Raw genomic sequence first — 19,143 nt, 5'->3', positions numbered from 1 at the left:
ATTTCTTGCAAAAGAAAATAGTTATCTTAATGTTCATTATAAGATTACACTGTAGGAGCATCTGTTTTTAAAGGTAGCATACCGGATTCCAAGCGATCAGTTTATTAAGTTATACTATAGCATAGATTTATGCAATATATCCATTATATATTGTATTAACTATGTCATGAAGGCTCACTCAGTGGACTTTCACGTAAACTACGTTGAGAAGGCGCAAGTTCAGTGTTTAATAGGATACGAAGTTCACGTATTTTTTGATGTGGTTATAAATCCAGCTTTCCTTTACTGGCCAATGTAATTCCTTATAAAATGAGAGTGGTCAAGTGTAAAACCAATACCCTATGTCGCATAGTAGTTTGAAAATGATCACTGATAACAATATATGGTTACTGTATGACCCTCCCGAATGACCACACCCAGAATCTCTGTTTTATTTATTTTTATGTTGGGCCACTTCGAACAGATATGAGTAAATGACACGAGAGCACACGTGGATTTGCTGAATGTAACCTAGTCAGTGTGAAGTTTCTTGATTAATGTGATATGTGGGTGTACGGTTATCAGGTAAAAGTGAGAACCTACACACACACACACACACACACACACACACACACACACATATATATATATATATATATATATATATATATATATATATATATATATATATATATATATATATATATATATATATATATATATATATATATATATATAATATATATATATATATATATATATATATATATAATTTATTTGGTGGTGAATTGTAAGAATTATGGTAAACAGACAGGTTGAGGAAAAACTGGAGAGTGTGGAAGAGCAGTAGGTAGATAAAGGCCAGAGTATAGAGATGCGTTGATAGTCTTCTTCATATGACTGTTACCAGGAATTTTGTATTCATAAAATTTAATGATAGAGAAAAGATTTCCGCAGGCGACAGTATTCTAATGCATATGAATAAATTTACTGACGATATTTTTAACGACCATATGTTTATACTGTATCACTAAACAGTTTTAATATTATTAAAAAATATTTAGGGATCAATTGATATTCATAGTAATAATACGTCTAGATGAACGCATATTACCAACACTTGCACCACTGTTTATTAAGCCTTACAATCCCCATAAAATATACCAAACAAATGGTGGATAATGAACCATAACATGAAAAACGATGGCTTTTCCCGAAGCGTCAAAGATATTAGAAATGAAACTATATGAGCTATGTATGAATATTCTAATCACGTGCAGATACGACCGTAGGAACATCTATGAGAAGGCCAGAAGTGGACACATCACCGGCAATGTCTTTGGGTGGGTGTGCATCCATGGTATGGGTGACGTCACCAGGATAGAAGGGAGTTCCACTGCTAAAAAATACATAGAAATTTTGCAGGATTATTTCCTCCCCTCAGTTCAGGAGCGGAACTATCCGTTTCCTCCCTGCCCTATAATTTTTGTTCAGGACCGCTGACCCATCCACACGGTGAGAAGCGTCTCGGAATGGTTTGCAGGTCGAGAGGACTTGCAGCTGCTCGACTGGCTTAGTAAGAAAGCAGACATGAACCCCATCGAAAATGTATGGGGGATTATGGTTAACTGTTGGGAGCCTGAGAGTGAACCTGCCCTCAGGCTCCCAACAGTTCAGAAGCCAGCAACAGCTCATACGGACCATGTCGCCTCTATGCAAAAAGACAGAGAGGTGATCGAGAAGGAGGGTGGGTTACTTCCTACTAATGAATAAGATCCATACAACTCTTATTTTTTTTATTATCCTCTGATTATAGTGGATAATATTCCATGCAGTATAACAATCTAACAGTAACTTTAATAACTTACTATAACTTACCTGGTAATATAACTGATACGACACTATCTTATACATTTTGCTCACTGACATGATTTTTATTACGGGGACTCATACAGGAATTAGTAACGTTTATGTGCATTTCTTAACGCAGCTTTCATGTTACAATTGCAGTTTTTTTTTTCCATTAAAATATGAAGGTTTCTTGATTGGCACAATCACAACTCTCTAGACATTTTGCCAGCTTGCTAGACATCTTGCCACCTGTTGACATGCCTAAGGTGCTGTTTTCCAGTCGTGAAAAAGATCTTTAAAAATTACTCAGGAATAAGTTGGTCAGTGTGTGATTAATAACAAATACCGGTAAACTACTAACACTTGCTGTCTGTTCGATGTAATTTTAAGTGAACGTCCACAATGACATCACTTATAATACAATACATAACTCAAAGCTTGAGTATAACGTAACATACTGATCAAAGGAAATCCGATACTCTAAGTTTAAGAATCGCTGCACCTACAACGTATTTAAACCGATGTTATAATACGGCAATATTTCTTCCAGAAATAATGTTATTCATGTATTTTGCCACACATAATGGATTTTTTTTTTTTTTCAGTGTTTCTCTTCATATGCTGTTTCAGGTTTCACCCCCAAAACATAATTATAATAATATAATAATGTAACATGCTACAGACTTATAAACAGAACCTAAGTAAATACTAAGGTGTGTGTCATCAAGTGTTAAAGGCAAAGATTACATATCAGTCTTGGCCGTCCTTAGCCATGAATGCACACACCCATATTACCGTTATGACACACATTTCATACTCACTATACTCCCCCCACCCCCACCATTCGTATTGTCCCACACCCACACGCACACACACATGCTGTATTTGGCATTCTGTGTACTGAATGAAATCCTGCTTTGAATTCTGTTATTCCAAATGTAAATAAGCATGTAGAACTAATATTAATAGCATGGTCATTAACACTACACACTGTCAGGCTGGCAATACTTAAACAAAGGACCAAGACTGACTTGTGCGTGAGAGCTGGAAAGCTCCAACAATATGCTTCATAGTTCCATATGGGCTGTTTATATTTTCCATAAGAAATGGCTGTTCATCAGTATGTTAAGTTTAATTATTTGACATAACTGGAGGAACAGGAACCTCTGCAGTGACACTACAGCTCACCACCATTGCTATGAGGATTGGAGGTGTCAGCGGCCACCTCCCCACTAACTGGTATCCGCCACTGAACACACGATTCCCTTTCACATTAACGAAAATATCAGTGTGGGTCTGGCTACCCCATGACTATTACTGAAACATAAACTATGCAAATAAGTATTGATTACTGGTTAACGTAATCCGTAATGTGAGGTGGTTATGTATTGCACTTGTATTTTGACACTATTAAATTTTAGGTAAACATACTAAATGCAACGTCATTACGCATTAGCACAAACTGATTGCGTGTGTGTGTGTGTGTGTGTGTGTGTGTGTGTGTGTGTACTGATAGCCAGCTGAGGAGTTTGAGAGAGAGAGAGAGAGAGAGTCGAGGCGGTGGAGCAGGGCATGTTTTCCGCTAACTAGGGAGGGGGTATCCTAGTGTGTAATCGGGTCTATATAAAGATAATAAAAGTAAATAGGTTTATCATCAATCAGGGCACAGGATAACATTGACACCTTGATAACTATATTATAATGACTAAGAATATATAACTGTTGGCTGCTTACTCCCATACTCCCCCCTTTCCCCCTACATCGCGCCATTTCTGGGTGAACTTGCCCTCTGTTTCTGAACCACAACTCAACCTGTATCGTGGTTCACGCTGCAAGGCAAGAGAATTATTTTATATAATTCAGACTACAAATGGTATAGTGCACAGCCCATTATCCCAATCACATAATATTTATTAGCCTATATCATAGCATAATACAATGGCCACATAATATAATTCGGAGGATGAAGCTTAGCGATTCGAAAAAATGTCGGGCACACACACACACACGGGCGCGCGCTGATGCCACGTTAGCCAAATCCCGCAACCAGGTGGTGCAGTCGGAAATCTTGCTGACTGTACTGTACATTCCCTGTTAGAGATGTGGCTGACACAAAACCATAATACCATTACTATGGATGGTTTTCTTTCACCTGACAGCTGATCCACTTCCACACATTAACCCGTGGATTGTGCAATTACCCTTTTTTCCCACCCTGTGTTGTGCAAAAAATGTTTTTTTTTTTTTTTTTTTTTTATTATAAACATGAAGATATACATCCAGGGCATCATCTGGTGGAAAGAAACAATCTCTCTCCCTCTCTCCATCTCTGCGTAGGGCCATGTGTAAGTTTACATACGGGAGTAGTGAAAAAATGAATTTAAAAAAAAAAAAAAATTGGTTATCATAAACTTGAATATAAACATCCAGGGCATCATCTGGTGAGAGGAAAAAATCTCTCTCTCTCTCCATCTTTGCGTAGTGCCATGCATAAGTTTGGGAAGGGGTGGAGTAGTTAGCAGTAATGCACAGCCAGCACAGCCTGAGCTGTGGCTTGCAATCCACGGGTTAAATCATAATTCATGGCTCCATGTAATTTTACAAACCTTAGGTCCCTTTTTATGAAGCAGGAGTGACTCTTCTTACTTATAGTCAAATTGACACTCCAACCTAACTACACCCAACCATCAACTGAACTGAGAGAGGTTAAGGATATTTTATCAAGTTAGGAGAAATTATCTATAATTCAATCAGAATTACAATCTCTTTCCTGACCCACACACAATCTAGACCTGGAACGTAAAATTGTAAATGACTATACAATGTGGACACTGTGTGAATCACCTGAAACAACAAATAACTGCCCCCACAAAAACCTTAATGTCTAGACTGAATCTGATTATTGGTTAGACATCTGCCACGCCTCATGTGGAACCTGTGTGGAAGATTACAAGTAAAATCTTAAATCACCTCTACCTTACAGCCTGCTTTATCCATTTATGATTATATATCAATCAATCAATCATTTCCTGTGGCACCCCACGGGATGCATAGGGTCTCAATGAACTCTCTCCACCAATATTTGTCTCTTGCCATCTCCTTCAGGTCCCACCAACACTCCTCTCCTGCTTCTTTTTTCATTGTCCTCAACCAGGTTTCCTTCGGCCTACCTCTACCTCTTCTTCCTTTAGCAATCCACTCTGGCACATCCTGTATTAAACAACCTTCTTTTCTGTATATGTGCCCCAGCCATATATATATATATATATATATATATATATATATATATATATTATAAACACACACACACACACAATCTGATGTACCGTTCAGATGAATCTCATCTCATCATGATACTTACTAATAAAGAAGGTGTGAGGGGCCGGTATAATACACTGGTCCCCTACAGCTGAGTCCAAGAACAGCAGCAGCATCAACAGCAGGGCAGCACCAACACCAGCACCGGCCCCCTTAGCTCCAGCACCTGCCACCACCACCATCCTCACCACCCGGCACCACCACCACCACCACCCACACTACATCACACCTGCCAACAAATCACCAATTACGCTATGGTAATGCACCCAATGGAGAGGCAGACTTAGGAAGACATGGGACTAGGTGGTGTGTGCAAAACTCAGATCTTTATGCATTACCAGTATACACTGTAGAAAAGATCTGGTACCGTACTAAACAATGTGGAGTAGTGCTACGGTCATAACCTTTGCTACATTTAATATAGGTACAAAAGATGAAGACACTCAACAGATATTTCCACAAAATTTGCACACAAGTGAGCTACACTATGCTGAAAACCTCTGTAATATAATCTTAAACATCTGAGTGAGGGAGTTGGATTTTGGTGGACTCCCACCCAGCTGTATCAGTTTAGCCTTACATATTCATAACCTAGCCTTACCTAACCTAAACTAATGTAATCCAAAATAACCTAGCCTGACCAAACCTAACCTAACCCAGTCCAACCTAACCATACTTAACATAACAAATAACCTAACCTAACCTAACCAACAGTAACTTAAAAGCCAAATGAATTTATGTACAGCTGTATAGCTTTTGATAAGTATCCGCCATTATGCCCAAGACATGTGTCAGGAAAGCAAAACAACATGCAAACAGATAAACAAAACATCAACGAAGTAGCTAATCGTTTACCATTTTAAAAATCTGAAGAAAATTTTGGAAGATAAACTGTTGCTAACAATAAGAAGCAAACTGGTAAGGTCTTTCTGCTGCTTGATCCAAACTTTTTTTTTTTTCTTTCTTTTTTTAAATAACAACAGAGGACAGAAAAACAAATGAATAACAATAATCCATACGGTACACCAAATTACTGGTGTCCTCTGTTCATAAAATATCTGTAACAGTTAGACTTGAACAGCTGTAGGTCAAAGTTTGGAGGGAAACAACTCTGGGGAAGCGAGTTCCAGAGAGAAGCAGTTCGGGGAATGAAAGAATTCTGATAGGCAGAAGTTCTGCAATATGGCTGACTGACATTCCAGTCATGAGCACTACCAGATGCCCGTGTAGCACGAGGGAAGGCATGGAGAGGTGGCACCATGGACGCAACTTCGTCTGAGCATTTGCCATAAAAATATCTGTAAAATAATGCAAGGGAGGCAACATTCCTTCTTATTTGTAGGGGAGGTAGTTTATTTGTAATGGCAGGGTTGTTAATAATTCTAACAGCTTTGTTCTGAATTTTGTCTAGTTGTTTTAATGCAACCTCTCCACATCCATTCCACAAGGGTGAACAATATTCAAGCTGAGAGCGCACATGACTCTTATAAATTACAGCTAACGGCTCGTCAGTGAAGAAGTTACAGACTCTGTACAATAATCCAAGTTCCTTTGAGGCAGGTTTTAGCAAGTGATCTAACGTGAGAGGTCCAGCTGAGGGCATTGTTAAGTGAGACGCCAAGAATTTCAATACTTCTGGAGATGGGAATATTAGTAGCACTGAAGGTAATATACGAATCTGGCAATATCTGTCTATTAGTAAATTGTATATATTTAGTTTAACTAGCAATTAGACAAGATTGTTTTGTCCCCATTCACTGATCGTAGATAGGTCTTAATATATGGAGATGGCTGTACTGAGTTGACAGGTAGAGATATTAGACTTCGTAAATGGGTGTCTTAGTGTGAATGAACTATGTAGTGTTGAGTCATCTGCACATGAGCGGCTGGGACTGTGGGTGACAGATAAGGATCATTAATATAAGCCAGGAACAGGGTTAGCGCCAGAACTGATGCCTGCGGCACGGTGAAGTTAACTGAGTGGAAATTAGAATATACATCATCTACTTTTACTCTTATTTTCCTGTCACTGATATATGAGGAAATCAAAGGAACAAAAGATGTTAGTTCATAGCAAGGGAGTTTGGAAGGCAGGGAATGGTGCCATACTCTGTCGAAAGCTTTAGAAAAATCAAGGGCTACTGCATGAGTTTCTCCATGTAGGCCAATTGATTGATGGATGGTATGAGTTAGGAGATTGAGTATGTCAACGGTGGACCTTCCGTGGCGAAAACCATATTGTCTATCACTAACTAAGTTGTTGGATTCAAGATGTTTAACAATATGTTTATTAATTAAAGTTTCAAATACCTTACCAAGAGAAGATGTGACAGCTATTGGTCTGTAATCAGAGGGGTCAAAGGAACTACCTTTCTTCAGAATTGGGTGGATATTGGCTTCTTTCTATGAATCTGGGAATGAAGAAGTACATATGCATAGCCTGAATAATTAAGCTAGAACAGAGGCAAGTTCTGGGGAACACTTTTTCAAAACAATTGGCAGAATTCCATCTGGGCCTGGAGCTTTGTTCGTTTACCCAGTATTTATATTGTTTTCACAGATTAGTCAAGGCCACTCTGCTTGCTTTTACAGACTATCTATCTATCTATTGCCAGATGCCTTAATCCCGTAAGGGTTGGCCACAAATAAACGTCTCCATGTCACCCACCATTTCACTGCCCTGCTCTCAGCTCACACCCCCTTCTCTCATATATCTCTCCACTCCATCCCTCCATCTCATCCTTGGCCTCCCCCTCCCTCCCCCCCCTCCACCTCACCCACATACACTCTCCTTATCAGTCTCTCACTCTCCATCCTCTCCACATGGCCAAACCACCTCAATGTGTTTCTCCTAACACTTCCTATCACATCCACACCACAATGCTCCTTCACTTCCTCATTTGGCAATCTGTCTCTCCATGTGACCTCACATGCTCCTCTCAAATAATACACACTCTAAGACAATACAGACAATAATGGTATTTTATGATGAACTTGTAGATCTCCCTCTGCCATAAGTTACCTAATACCTTAGAGTCCGTATTTCTTTCTCTATGAAATAGGTAAAGTCCTAAATTATTTCTCTCTCTCTCTCCAACAACTGCTTCCCATCATTATTTAGATGCTTTTCCAGTATCTCTACATGATTTTTTTTTTTTAAGTGTAAGTAAAGGTACAGCCATCCAGCTGATATGCTCAAACCTAACAAGCAAACGACTCCCAAATGGGTTACCGGTATGACTCTCATTGTCAAAACCAGACACCTTTCCCTCAGCCCATAAGAATCTGCAAAAAGTGTCAGCAGGAAACAGTTGTTGTATGGAAAAAAAAAATGAAAATTGGCAACAAGCAGGGATATAGCAAACTCAAACGAAAAGATCCTTCTGTGATGCCCCTAATCATAAGCTTCTATTCGACCATATAATGTACATACCAGTGCTGGTAATCTTATTAAAAAGCAGTGTTTGTTGAGTCCCTGATAGTGCTGAAGACAGACAGACACTATCTTGCGGTGCACTAAGACAGATGGATGCCTCGTCAGAATCGGCGCCTTACTAACCAAACATAGCAAAAATTTTGGTGACAACCTAGTTTATCCTAACTTAAACTACTTTTTGCTAACCTACCCAAACTTAACCTAACCTAAGCCTTACGTAATATTATTTTCCCTGTTTATTGATGCATCCTCTTCATACTTGAAAAAACACTTCTGTACATCTTTACAGTCACTGTATTTTTATTTTATTTTTTTTTTTCACTTCATTGTTGAGTCTTATCATATGTCGGATTCCACATAACCCTGGAGTTTATTTATTTATTTATTTTTTTGTTTTAGGATTTGACAGAATTTGCCTCATTTGACAAATGTAATACAGCTGGAACAATAAATTTTGGCTGGTCTGAGCAGGTATGAGAAAGTCAGCCACTAAGCTTCAGAAACAAACATGACTGGATCAGAATGGACACTAATTAAAATAGAACAAAATTACCAGTACACAATCATTTACCACATGAAAATTATTAGAAAACTACAGAAAACATCCAGGGAGAAGAGGAAGTGAATTGGTAAAGTATTTCCACTGCTTAAACTAAAGCATATGTTAACCAAATGCTGCTCCCTTCACAGTATAATAGCACTACTGATGTACAAAACTGGCACACAGCATCAACAGAACAATGTCAGGTTAGTAAACAAATACTAACTGCCAACACAATTCAGCAAAATCATGTGCAGGATCAATTCCCTGAATATTAACCAAAGGAAGGTTTTTCAGAATGTAAAAATGGCAGTGGGAGGTAGATAACAGCGATAATTACCGGTATAGACTGACCAAGGCGTCTGGCAATAGACAGATAGATAGCTTTCACCTGATGAATGTAGGCCACTCCCACAACCTGAATACCAAGTTATGTTGCATGAAATTCAAAGATCCTCACCACAGTTATCAGGCAGGAATGAGTCTCCTTGGTTATACATCAAATCAACGCTCCAGTCTGGCTACAAATGACGAATAACAGAATTGAATGGGGTTAACTTACCGTAGGAATCTTGGCCGGGCTTGACATACCACATAGCTTCACAATTTTCCAGTTTGTTCGGTAATTTTCACATCACTCCGTTTTATACCAACCCTGCCATTACAGCAGCTGGCGGGATATATGTAAATGCCTCTTCACCAGCACCCACACCGGACGTGACATCCACAAAACTCAATTAAGACCAACACAAAGCCTCCTCTGTCTGTTTGACCATGGAGGCTTGATCAAGGCCGCTCATGTTCTTGCATTTCCTCTGCATCCTCACTGATTACACTCTTACCTCAAGCCACCACAGCCTCAATTGGAACCTATTTCACCCTCCTTCTAAGTGAATGACGACGAAAGCCTCGGATATTACCTATAAAAGCATGTAGACAAGCCGACCCTTTAAAATGATTCATGCAATTGATTACTCACTGAGGCACTAAAATAGGGTTGTATAGGAAGGGCAGCTTGATGTATTATTTTACCTCGTTTCTATACTTTCCTTACCAATCTCTGTTTTATTAAATAATATATATACTTTTTGTTAGTCGTTTATGTAGGATTCTGTAATGACAAAAACTTAGGCAAAAATAAAAATCAACTACGGTTTGCCTATAGTATATAACGAGGGGTTAGAAGGGAGTGGTGCGGTAATTATTACTTTCGTACCTAATTAAGTCTCAGTGTTTCTCTCAAAGCACCTCTACAGACAATTATACAACAATTAAGCAAAATAAAATATATTATTTTCTATTTTAATAGGAATTGCCACCATCATTACCGTCGGCTGTTTACCATCCACCAGAGTTGTCAAGGATCCAGATTTCCCTCATAGTCGGGCTAGGTTTAAGGGGATATGACGTATCCACTTAAACCTAGCCCAGCTATGCGGGAAACTTGGAACCTTGGCAACTCTGTTGGATGGTAAACCGCCGACAGTATGGGATTAGTGGGTAAAGTTTGTGGGTTGCGGGATCTGTGCTATATTCAAAGCGGAAATGCGACTTTTGGGCTACTTTCTTGGTGGTCGGAACAGACTATGGTGATGCAAATTTGTAGTGCAAATTTCCAAGTAGTTTATTATAATAAAAGTATGGTTAGAATAGGTAATCATAGGATATCTAGTTGTGGTGGTGGTGGAGGGATGTAAAAATTAATTCTTGACACTAGTCTTCCGGGTCTCAGTAGATAGCCTACCTAATCATCCTCTCTCACTCTCTCTCTCTCTCACACACACACACACAAGATACTAATACTTCTTTTCCTATAAAGCATCAGTAACGTCTGGGTAGGTGGTTGGTGGTGGCGACCATTATCCACTCACTTGATGTAGTGCTGCCTACTTTTTCCTTCACCTTCACCATTCATTTTCTGTGTCTGCCTTCCTCTCTTCCTTTTTCTCCCAACTTTCCTGTCACTATTTATTTTTTTTTTTCCTTTTCAAGTGGCTTTAGATTAAGTGACATGCCCAATTGTTTCATTTAAGCCTGGAAACCACTTACAGCGTTGTGGTAACATATAACCAACCCATGCGTGTTTCCTACCTATCAACAAAGGGTTAGTGCCCCTCCCCCCCGAAAATAACTAACTCAAAGGCCACCCCTTACTGGATTATGGCGTCTGACTACAGATAGATGGAGAAAGAACATCTGGGACCTTATCCATTTCGTGATTTTTAAGAACCTTGGACACAGCGTGATGTAAAGGCTGAAGACTGCACTTGGAACACATCATACATCTTTTGAGAGCTACGTGGACAGCGTTAAACATCACAAAGTACCATACAGCACTGGTGATCAATAATAACGTAGAAGAGTCAGTAAGACCAACTGTTTTCCTCAGTCCTCGTAACTAACTATTTCGTGAATAGTCTGTAAACTTGGATACTTCAGTCTGTATACTAAGGCACTGCCCCTTTCTTGAGGAGATGGGGATGTTGGAGAAGGAGGATATAGCCGCACAGGACAGTGTACCCAAGCTGGATGGAAGGCTGGGACACGGAGGGCTGGAGCTCACGTTTCATTAGCTTTCATAACTGAACTCCTGACCATCTTTCTTTGCTGACCATTTTCAGTGTTTCGGTAACGCGAGGGTTGTCCAACATACTGTACTCTCCTAATAACTTTCCTCTTACTGTCTACACAAAACTAATGCATATTACACATTATATATTACAAATGATGGCAATCCAACAGCCGGTCTTGAAGTCCCCCCCCCCCGAAAGAGTGGGCCCATTAATACCCATATCTTTAGCCCCTCCTCTGGTGACAGCCAAATGAGATGTTCCAGGGCTTCGTATGACACTTTTATCATTCATTTCTGGAACACTCGCAGCCTTTCCTCTCATTTTCTCTGTCGAGCACTACCGTACCTCTCCTAAACATTTCTCCGCTACACCAAACTACATGCACGTTACACATCACAATTTCTATTTCATAACTTATTAAATGGTGACCAAACACCCGGCCTTGGAGTCCTCGGAATGAAGGATGTGCAATCATTTATACTTCACCGGAAAGAGTGAACATGTTCATTACGGAGGACTGCAGCAAGGAACTCCCACGACTTAAGATGAGTTGGCAAGCGGTGTGTAGGGCAGAAGAGGTGGGTTGCGTGGGAGATGCGTAGTTGGCAAGGGGTGTGTAGGCAAGAGGTGGGTTGCATGGGAGATACGTAATGGTGTCGTATGTCTTTTCTGTGTGTGCCAGAGGTTGTCATTTCTTCGCCCAGAATTCGACTCACCTAATCGATTTATATCCAGGTCTTCTTTCACTTATAGGAACGACCCCACCTTCACCCCCTCTTCTGATGATAACCAAGATGTCCTGAGCCATTGCCTGAGACTGCCATTTCTGTAACATTCGTGGCCTCTCCAGTAAATTCCTCCCTGATAAGCACCACCGCTCCTCCCTCTATCCTCAACTTCTATTTCTGCGATTCAACTGACTAAGGATACCCTTCTTTTTATCCTCCAATTTTTCCTATATCCTTTTCCAATCCAAAGGTGTTGTTGTGTGCACAGGCTACTCTTATGTGCAACAACCTCTCCCTCGTCTTTCACTCACTTGCTACGACTATCCTGTCAATCTCGGACTAATTACATCAGTTGTATTGCTCCCCCAACTCTACCGACTACCAAAAATTCTGTTATTAATTTCTGAAGATGAACATATTCTCTCCATCCCGCCTTTCTCAAAAATCTCCAGAGCAATGTCCATTCTCACTCTTGGTTCTCCTCTCCTTTTACCAATCCACCTGGTGAACAAGTCTACATCTTTTTTGTCTTTAACGACTTAGAACGGCTCATACAGCATTTTATCCGGGTCCTGACCGTCTTGGAGAGAGCTCTGATATACACTTTTTTTATGGGTAATCCTTCTGCTTACTCTGTCAATATTCTTTCTCCTTTGGACTTCTCCAGTATCAGTTTTATCTCTGCAGCCTGTTCTATATCGTTCCAGTAAGGCCTGCAGATCCTCTCGACGAGGTAGCGTCTGGGGCAAGCTGAGTTCCTCAGGCAGTACTTCTTTGACTTTCCTCGAATAATAGTTTCCAGGGCCGAGAGACATTTGAGTGTGCTCTACGCCTTACGGAGATGATTCTCTTGGCAATGGAGGCATACATTCCTCACGTGAACGCTCTGACTACTGCAAAAATACCATGGTTTAATCTCGCTTGTTTTAATGCTGTCCACAAGCGAGAGCAACTTTCTGAGGGTTTCGACGCTAACTGACTACTGAATATGCTGTTCTGTACATGTTTCTACCTAGCATCGTGCTAAATCTTTTCTTCGGCTTGCCAAAAACAGTTTCATTTGTTCAAAATGCAATAAGTTTTTTTTACTCTAACTCCTCTTGCTTTTGGTATTTTCCTGAAAAGAAAAAAGTAAATATATCATAACTTCCCCCTCCTCAAGTGAGGGGAGGAGCTCATCAGACAGACGTCTAAACAGTGGATGTTGGTGTGGCCCGTGACCACTTGGAAGAGGGTGTGATGCCTGATAGATAAGGAAGCACCCATTCCCCCAGATACTGACATGCAACCATCGATTTACAAGATCTCCATTTCGACGAGGTCCAGTGAGGGAAGACTTTAAATGTTGTACTGCAATACGAGCGAGATATTGTTGTTGCTGTTGTCTCTGATGTATTTAGCCTCTGACAGTACAAAGGATTATGTTCTTTTCTTCCTTTCGTGTCAAGATGGGTCAATACAGATGATGATGTGGGGCTGTGTTATGCCTCTGATAAGCACAATGGATATGGGGTGTGATAATGAATACTGAAATGACATAAAACTAACGATAACAGGCAATAGCTTACTGAAAATGAGATGAATGAAACAGCAGTAAAATTATCCAGCTTTACTAGCAAATCACTTAACATCACTCACATCACTGCAAGAAAGTTCTGTACACAAATGAAAATACATCCATTAATCACTCAGTACTGTTAACATAATTACGACGCAGAAGCAGACTCAGCCAAAATATTACATTACTGTGGTGGTGTATAAAATAAATTAACTGATGCTGGAGAGAAGTTAAATACAGCCTCATACGATAGGCCAAGAGAGACCTCACAAATTCAAATATTTATCCACTGATATCAGATGTTAACAGTAGAACGGTAAACATTTAGTGGGTAAAGTATTTAGTATTAGATGTTAACAGTAAGATTATAAACATTTAGTGGGCAAAGTATTTAGTATTACATGTGAACAGTAAGATATCAACCTTTAGGGGTAAGGTATTTAGTATTCGATGTTAACAGAGGGACAGTAAACATTTAGTGGGTATGGAAAATTTTATACGTAACCGTTAACTGTCTTATGAGTTAAGGAATCTAAAATGCCCGCCGTGCCCGCCGCCGGACCTCCCACCTCACCACCCCCCACCCCACCACCGGGCCGCCACCGCACTATCACCCCAGGAGGACACAACGCTGGGGTTAGTGACCCCAATCAAGAGGGTCACCAGGACACTATGGTCCTGGGCCCTTGCTCCCCGCAACTGTCCCAACACCTGGTGACCAGGGAAAGGCAACTACCTTGCGGGCGGAACAACCGTCGTCAGAAAAGGGGTGGGACTGAACTAGCTTCAGTCCCAAGTAACACCGTATTGACGGCAATTGTTACACCCTCTAGGGCAGGAGGCCCAAGGGCAGAAGGCCCAAGGCTACGGCCTAATAAAGTGTACGAGGGTAAGGCGACCCAAGGCTCCGGCCTTAGTACACCCCGGAGAGTGAGTTACCCCAGTGCATCCCTCTCCTGCTGTTCTCTCCTACAGGAGCAACACCGCGCCGACGGTCTCTATACGTGGCGGGGAAGGAGCGGCCCCGTACGCCCTTCAGTTGCTTCTGGTCGGAAAGATCAGCTCCCGGCTACGGCCAGAGTACGTACCAGGGTAAAGAGCCCCTGCTATCATACGTGTAGCTTTTCCCTACTACGGGAGCAACACCGCACCGACGGTCCCTATACGTGGTAGGGAAGGAGCGGCCCTGTACGCCCTTCAGTTGCTCTCTGTAAGACGGGTAGGCATCCGGCTCTGGTCGTGGCATGTACCAGGGTAGAGAAGCCCCTGAAGATAGCCTCAGTACGTACTGGAGAGAGTGTGGCCTCTGTGCCCCTCACTCCGGCTTGTCCCCTGCTACGGGAGCAACACCGTGCTGACGGTCCCTATACGTGGCGGGGAAGGAGCGGCCTTGTACGCCCTTCAGTTGCTCCTTGTACGCCGGGTAAGCTCACGGCCACAGCCAACGTACGTACCAGGGTAAGGCGACCCAAGGCTCCGGCCTCAGGACGTACCAGAGAGGTCACGAGTGACGTGAGTCCTTCTCCAGCCTCTTCCCCCTGTGGGAGCCCTTCGTCACCACCCGGGAATATAGCCCCAGAGGTGACTAAAATGCCCGCCGAGACCGCCACAGGACCTCCCACCTCACCACCCCCCACATCACCGCCGAGCCGCCACCCCACCACCACCCCAGGAGGAAACACAGGTGAGGCTAGCGACCTCGGGCAAGAGGGTCATCGGGACATCCCGGCCCTGAGCCCCTATTCCTCGCAAGTGCCCCAACCCCAGGCGTTCAGACAACCTGAACTACTGTGCGGGCGGGGTAGTGACCGTCAGACCAGGGGTGGGACTGAAAAGAGGTCAGTCCCAAGTAGCACCGTCTTGACGGTCTTGCTACACCCTCTAGGGCAGGAAGAGGCCCAAGGGCAGGAAGAGGCCCAAGGCTATGGCCTTAAAAGAGAAATAGACACAGGCTACGGCCTGACAAAGTGTGTAAAGGGGAAGGTGACCCCAGGCTCCGGCCTTAACACGCTGAGGAGAGAGAGAGTTGCCTGTGCGCATCCCTCTCCAGTTGTACTTTGGCTACGGCCAGAATACGGTCCAGGGTAGAGAGACCCTGCTACCGTACGTGTAGCGCTACCCAATTACGGAAGCGGCGACTCGGGGCCAGCCTCTCGCCGGAGCAGACGGGTGATCCCGTTTCTCCGTTAGTCGATTCCCGTACGGGCAGACACTCAGTTACGACTGGGGCACGTACCAGGGTGGAGAATTCCCTGACGGCAGGTTCTGTCCGTATTGGAGAGAGTGCGGCCCTCGTGCCCCTCACTCCGGCTTGTTCCCTACTACGGGAGGAACACCACGCTGACAGCCGCTTGCCTCAGCGAAAGGGCGACCCCGATCACCCTACTGGTGTCCCTCGCACGCCAGACAAGTTCACGGCGCCAGCCAAAGTCCATACTAGGGGAAGTGGAGCCCCACCTCAGCCCAATGAACACACTCAGGGAACCACGAAGAGCGTGAGTCTCCCTCAAGCCTCTTTCCCTCCGGGGAGCCCTTCGTCGCCATCCAGGCTTCTTGGCCAAGCGGAGGCGTTAGAGTGGTGGCAAGGCCCGATTGCGGAGTTACTGCCCACACCCGGATGCTCCTTAGCACTGTTGGAGCCCTACAGGAGTCGCTGCCGCAGCCCAGCCCTGACGGCGCCTCTACCCCTGAGCACCTGCAGACCCCGGACGCCCAGGCCTTCCACCACGTTCCCCGACGACGGCGACCTAGGCTCTCTCACGCCCCAGCAGAAGAAGAAGCAGGCCCGAATCCTCCGCCTGTTCGGTCCTAGTCCCGAGGGCCCTCGATCAGGTCGAGGCCCCCAGACTACGAGGCCTCCCTGCACCCCACCAGTGCGGCCCTAGGAAGGAGCCGCCCCTCAGGTCAAGGCCCTAAACAAGGGAACCTCCCTGGACAGTAAGTACTAGTGACCCAACTACCCAGGAAACACGGGTAGAACAGTGATAGTGACAGTGACCCCTAATACAGTGACAGTGATCCAATGCACAGTGGCAGTGACAAATAAAAGTTATGTTAAACAGTGATATCGGAGTAAGTCGTGCTTGAACATTAAACAGCTCAGTTCCCCCTCTCAGAAAGGAAGCGGGGAGTTTTCTGTGGAGTCGAAGGTAGGTGTGTGAACGAGCCGAAAGGCTAATGAAGTGCCTCCCTGCGACTAGGTGACGGTGTCGGATGTCGCCACACGCACCCTACCTTTATTGTAGTATCATATCCCCCACAGACTCCCGATCACAGTGAATATAAGTGAGACTCCCCCGTTTATTATTATCCACCAGTGGCACGACCAGTGTTCTCGATTGACCATCGCAGTGAAGTGATATCTCTCCTCAATAACAGTAACCCATATCCCTGACTGCCCTGTGCCCTGTGCAAAAGTAGATTGGATCCAATTATAAGTGTATTGTTGTATCTCTGTGTAATTGTGTACCAAATGTTGTGTATGTAGCGCTGTAAGGGATAGAATTTAAGCAATAGATGTGATTCGGTGTACTGTCTCTTTTTATGCCCTGTTCCTTTGTTAGTGCATTACATCCGGTCTAGCCAAAGGACCCCGTCCAGTGCTCGTGTTTTTACGACGAGAAGTCGTCTTAAAAACACAGCATTACAGTGACACTAGAGTGGTGGCAAGGCCCGATATCGGACCTACCTCCCACGACTGGGAGATCCTTGTTCCTGCCCGAGTCCCGAAGGAAAAGCTGCCGCAGCCCAGCCCTGTCGGCGCCTCTCCCCTAGGTGCCCGCAGTTCCAGGACACCCAGGCCAGACCCACCGGCTCCCGACGAAGGCGATCCCGGCTCCCTCACTCCATGGAGCCAGAGACGACAGGCCCGACTGCTCCAGCTGTTCGGCCCCAGTCCCGAGGACCACCTCTCAGGTCGAGGCCCCCAGACAGGAGGGCCTTTCTGCACCACACCGACGAGGCCCCAACTCGAGGGCCACCTCCCAGGTCGAGGCCCCCAGACAGGAGGGCCTCCCTGCACCACACCGACGAGGCCCCAACTCGAGGGCCACCTCTCAGGTAGAGGCCCCCAGACGGGAGGGCCTCCCTGCACCCCACCGACGAGTGTGACCCGGGCAGTGACTCCCCTGCGGGTAATCCCTTGCCCTCTGCAGGCTGGGTCCCCCTAGGGCTCTACCCTCACGCCCTTGTCACGGAGTGAACATTACCCAGGAGATACAGGTAAATAGTGACGCCCCTTGTGTCGAGAACAAATCGGGGAAAAGAATAGTGAACAGTGACTAAGTGAAGAACAGTGCAGTAACCAATAGTCCAAAAGAACTCAGTGTCGGCAGGACAGAGAATGAACCTTAGAGTAATTATCCAAGTCCCCCCAATAAAAGAACTTTCTGTGAACGCATAAGGCTAGGGTGCGCGGGCCGGTCAAAAGCCAGAATGTGAGCGTCGCCGTGACCAGGTGACTGTGTCAAGTGTCGCTATCCGCATCCTATCTTATTTATAGTAATATTTCCCCTACAGACTCCCAGTCTTGTTTATCCCCTTTGTGATCAGTTCAGTGTATATCCTGCCTAAAAGTGACACATAGACAATACCATATATAATTCAAGATATCCCTATATGAGCATTGTAGTGTGTACTGAGTGTAACTATATTTTGTGGTGCTGAATGTTAACTCTGTGTCCCTGTTCCCCTGTATCTCAAATATACTCTGTGTTGTATTGTAACGCTTAGAACTAAGGTAATAGATGTGTTAAGGTGCACTGCCTGGTTTTTATGTCCTGTTCCTTTGTGGGTGCTTTACTTCCGGTCTAGAAAGAGGACCCCGCTTCAGTCGCTAGTGTTTTTAGGACGAGAAGTCGCCTTAAAATCACCAGCATAACAGAATCATGTCTCAGGCCTCTCATGCACGTTCATACCATGGCCAGTGTTCACGTCGGATAATGAGGCTCCTTAGCACCTCTCCTTTAGCGATTTACTTTTGGATATGGCTGGTTAATATCCTTTTTGTGCGTTATTTATGCAGATGAAATAAATTGTATTGAAAAATACTATATTAAAAATTCAACGCAGAAGACAAAATTATAGTGGAGTAACATAAAAGTCATGTCTGGCTATCTCATACAGGCCCACTGAGCTTTATAGTATGAAGGTAAAACATG

The 19,143-nt window shown here is 43.6% G+C and overlaps 2 protein-coding genes across 2 annotated transcripts in view; both read right to left on the bottom strand.

Moving 5' to 3' along the window:
• LOC145403089 (uncharacterized) overlaps nt 1-5,269 on the bottom strand; it is a 31,336-nt gene extending 26,067 nt beyond the window's left edge. The window contains exon 1 of the mRNA XM_080274921.1: nt 5,192-5,269. Coding sequence (XP_080131047.1) covers nt 5,192-5,264 — 73 coding nt within the window. The 5' untranslated portion in view covers nt 5,265-5,269. The remainder of the gene's footprint in view (nt 1-5,191) is intronic.
• A 102-nt stretch (nt 5,270-5,371) lies between these two features.
• LOC145403088 (uncharacterized) overlaps nt 5,372-19,143 on the bottom strand; it is an 89,690-nt gene continuing 75,918 nt past the window's right edge. Inside the window, exon 16 of the mRNA XM_080274920.1 lies at nt 5,372-5,377. Coding sequence (XP_080131046.1) covers nt 5,372-5,377 — 6 coding nt within the window. The remainder of the gene's footprint in view (nt 5,378-19,143) is intronic.

Source organism: Coenobita brevimanus, chromosome 60 (assembly GCF_032717465.1).
Source record: "Coenobita brevimanus isolate Jiangsu-jjx chromosome 60, ASM3271746v2, whole genome shotgun sequence".
Taxonomy (NCBI): domain Eukaryota; kingdom Metazoa; phylum Arthropoda; class Malacostraca; order Decapoda; family Coenobitidae; genus Coenobita; species Coenobita brevimanus.
This window is presented reverse-complemented; position numbering and strand designations above follow the sequence as displayed.